Raw genomic sequence first — 3,025 nt, forward strand, 5'->3', positions numbered from 1 at the left:
TAACTTTTACTAGTCAACTTCAATGTATCTGACTAACTTTTACTGGTCAACTTCAATGTATCTGACTAACTTTTACTAGTCAACTTCAATGTATCTGACTAACTTTTACTAGTCAACTTCAATGTATCTGACTAACTTTTACTGGTCAACTTCAATGTATCTGACTAACTTTTACTAGTCAACTTCGATATATCTGACTAACTTTTACTAGTCAACTTCAATGTATCTGACTAGCTTTTACTGGTCAACTTCAATGTATCTGACTAACTTTTACTAGTCAACTTCGATATATCTGACTAACTTTTACTAGTCAACTTCGATACATCTGACTAGCTTTTACTAGTCAACTTCAATATATCTGACTAACTTTTACAAGTCAACTTCGATACATCTGACTAACTTTTACTGGTCAACTTCAATGTATCTGACTAACTTTTACTGGTCAACTTCAATGTATCTGACTAACTTTTACTAGTCAACTTCGATACATCTGACTAACTTTTACTAGTCAACTTCGATATATCTAACTAACTTTTACTAGTCAACTTCGATACATCTGACTAGCTTTTACTAGTCAACTTCGATACATCTGACTAACTTTTACTAGTCAACTTCAATGTATCTGACTAACTTTTACTGGTCACCTTCGATATATCTGACTAACTTTTACTAGTCAACTTCGATATATCTGACTAACTTTTACTAGTCAACTTCGATATATCTGACTAACTTTTACTAGTCAACTTCAATACATCTGACTAACTTTTACTAGTCAACTTCAATACATCTGACTAACTTTTACTAGTCAACTTCAATATATCTAACATTTACTTGTCAGCTACACGAGGGCTATCTGCGCTAGCCGTCCATAATTTAGTTATGTAAGACTAGAGGGAAGGCAGCTAGTCATTACCACCAACCGCCAACTCTTTGGCTACTTTTTTACCAACGAATAGTGGGACTGACTATAACATTATAACGCCCCCATGGCTGAAAGAGCGAGCATGTTTGGTGGGACGGGGATCCGAACCTCAGACTGCGAGTCGAGCGCTCTAACCACCTGGCCATGCCGGGCCCCGAAACGAAGTTAGACAGTAATGACTACAATTGAACGTTATGAGCATGCGTAAAAGTCTTGGGATAAACACCTTAAAAAACAACAACAACAATATTCTAAATATGACATTCAAACAATAACTGTATTATAGTCTAACAGTTCTTGTTTATCTCCACAGTAACTAATAGGTACATAAGAATGATAATAAGACATGTATTTCATATTGCCTTAATTATGCAGGTTATAAAAGATTTTAGTTTTACTGGAATATTTTGTTTTGTGTTTGTTTTTTTTTAAATTCAAACTTTCTCGGTTGTAGCGGCTCTTGGCTAGTGACGTCTTGTTTGAAGTACAAACTACAAGAAAGACACGTGCTTGCTTATAACTCTGTGGTCACTTGAAGCAAAAGTCACAAACTAGAGAAAAGTGATCGGACGAATACCGAAAGGAGGGCACCCGGTTCTCGCCGATGTCTTCCTTTCGTGGGAGGTCCAACACGGACTCCAGCGTAAGTGTGTCCTTATGAAAGAAGATGTAGTCCAGTGTGTGGCGGGTCTCTCCGTCCTCCCGTATCTTCCACGTGGTATAAGGAGGTTCCTCGTGATGATTACTGAGGTATGAGTAGCCGCTATCAAGGCTGGGCTCAAGGCAATCAGTTATGGTACTGTACACTGGCTCCGTGGGCTCGGCATTGAAGTCACCAGTAACTATTAGTGGTCTGTGGTCATAGTACGCCCGGATAAAGTCCAGTAAGTCCTTTCCCTGTTCATTCCTTAGGGTGGCAAGCAGAGTCCCCTGGCGGGCTTTGAGATGTGTGGTAGTTACACAAAACTCACGACCATCTGCTTTTCGTCTGAAGATGCAGAGAATGGCCACCTGGTTGGACTGACAGGTACAAACCTCCAATATCCGGGTCTCGGTCCTCAGCAATTCAAACTTGCTGGTGTTGTAAAAAATAGCACAACCATCAGGGCCATTGTTTCCTTTGACGTAGCTGCAAGGTGAGTCCGGCTTGGGAAAGAACGTACCGACGAAGTCTAACGCCCCCAATGTCTTCTTGAGGAAATAGAAATGGTCCACTTCCTGGAAGCACAAAATGTCTGCCTTATACATGAAGATTTCTTCCAACATCCTCCAGCGCCGTGTCCTCCAACACAATGCTTCTTCCGGACACGCCACAAAATTGTCGTGTTTCTCTCCAAGAGCTAATAAGATAACACAGAAATAAAGAAAGGGGTTGTTAGCATTAACAGACTACATAAGCTAAATGTTTTGAACAAAAACCATGATAAACAAATTTGTATCTCGACACGTGAAAGTGTCAAACTAATATATCTTATTATAATGGACGTTTGGCTTTGTTTTGAATTTCGCGCAAAGCTACATGAGGGCTATCTGTGCTAGCCGTTCCTAATTTAGCAGTGACAGACTAGAGGGAAGGCAGCTAGTCATCACCACCCACCGCCAACTCTTGGGCTACTCTTTTACCAACGAATAGTGGGATTGACCGTCACATTATAACGCCCCCACGGCTGAAAGGGCGACCATGTTTGGTGTGACGGGGATTCGAACCCGCGACCCTTAGATTGCGAATCAAGTGCCCTAACCACCTGGCCATGTATAATGGACATAGTATGTATATATATGTATCTATGTATGTGGCTAAAATAAAAAATACAATGAAAGTGTCAAACTAATATATTTTACTATAATGGACGTAGTATGTATATATGTATCTATGTATGTGGCTAAAATAAAAAATACAATGAAAGTGTCAAACTAATATATTTTAATATAATGGACGTAGTATGTATATATGTATCTATGTATGTGGCTGAAATAAAAAATACAATAAAAGTGTCAAACTAATATATTTTACTATAATGGACGTAGTATGTATATATGTATCTATGTATGTGGCTGAAATAAAAAATACAATGAAAGCGTCAAACTAATATATTTTAATAT

At 38.7% G+C, this 3,025-nt stretch overlaps 1 protein-coding gene and 1 long non-coding RNA gene across 2 annotated transcripts in view; both read right to left on the reverse strand.

Moving 5' to 3' along the window:
• Window positions 1–953, reverse strand: part of LOC111089642 — a 2,964-nt gene extending 2,011 nt beyond the window's left edge. Inside the window, exon 1 of the long non-coding RNA XR_002613865.1 lies at window positions 645–953. This is a non-coding gene — a long non-coding RNA (uncharacterized LOC111089642). The remainder of the gene's footprint in view (window positions 1–644) is intronic.
• Window positions 954–1,202: 249 nt separating this feature from the next.
• LOC106474155 (nocturnin-like) overlaps window positions 1,203–3,025 on the reverse strand; it is a 7,620-nt gene continuing 5,797 nt past the window's right edge. The window contains exon 3 of the mRNA XM_013934845.2: window positions 1,203–2,262. Coding sequence (XP_013790299.1) covers window positions 1,451–2,262 — 812 coding nt within the window. The 3' untranslated portion in view covers window positions 1,203–1,450. The remainder of the gene's footprint in view (window positions 2,263–3,025) is intronic.

The sequence above is a fragment of the Limulus polyphemus genome, unplaced genomic scaffold (assembly GCF_000517525.1).
Source record: "Limulus polyphemus unplaced genomic scaffold, Limulus_polyphemus-2.1.2 Scaffold6882, whole genome shotgun sequence".
NCBI classification, from domain to species: Eukaryota; Metazoa; Arthropoda; class Merostomata; order Xiphosura; family Limulidae; genus Limulus; species Limulus polyphemus.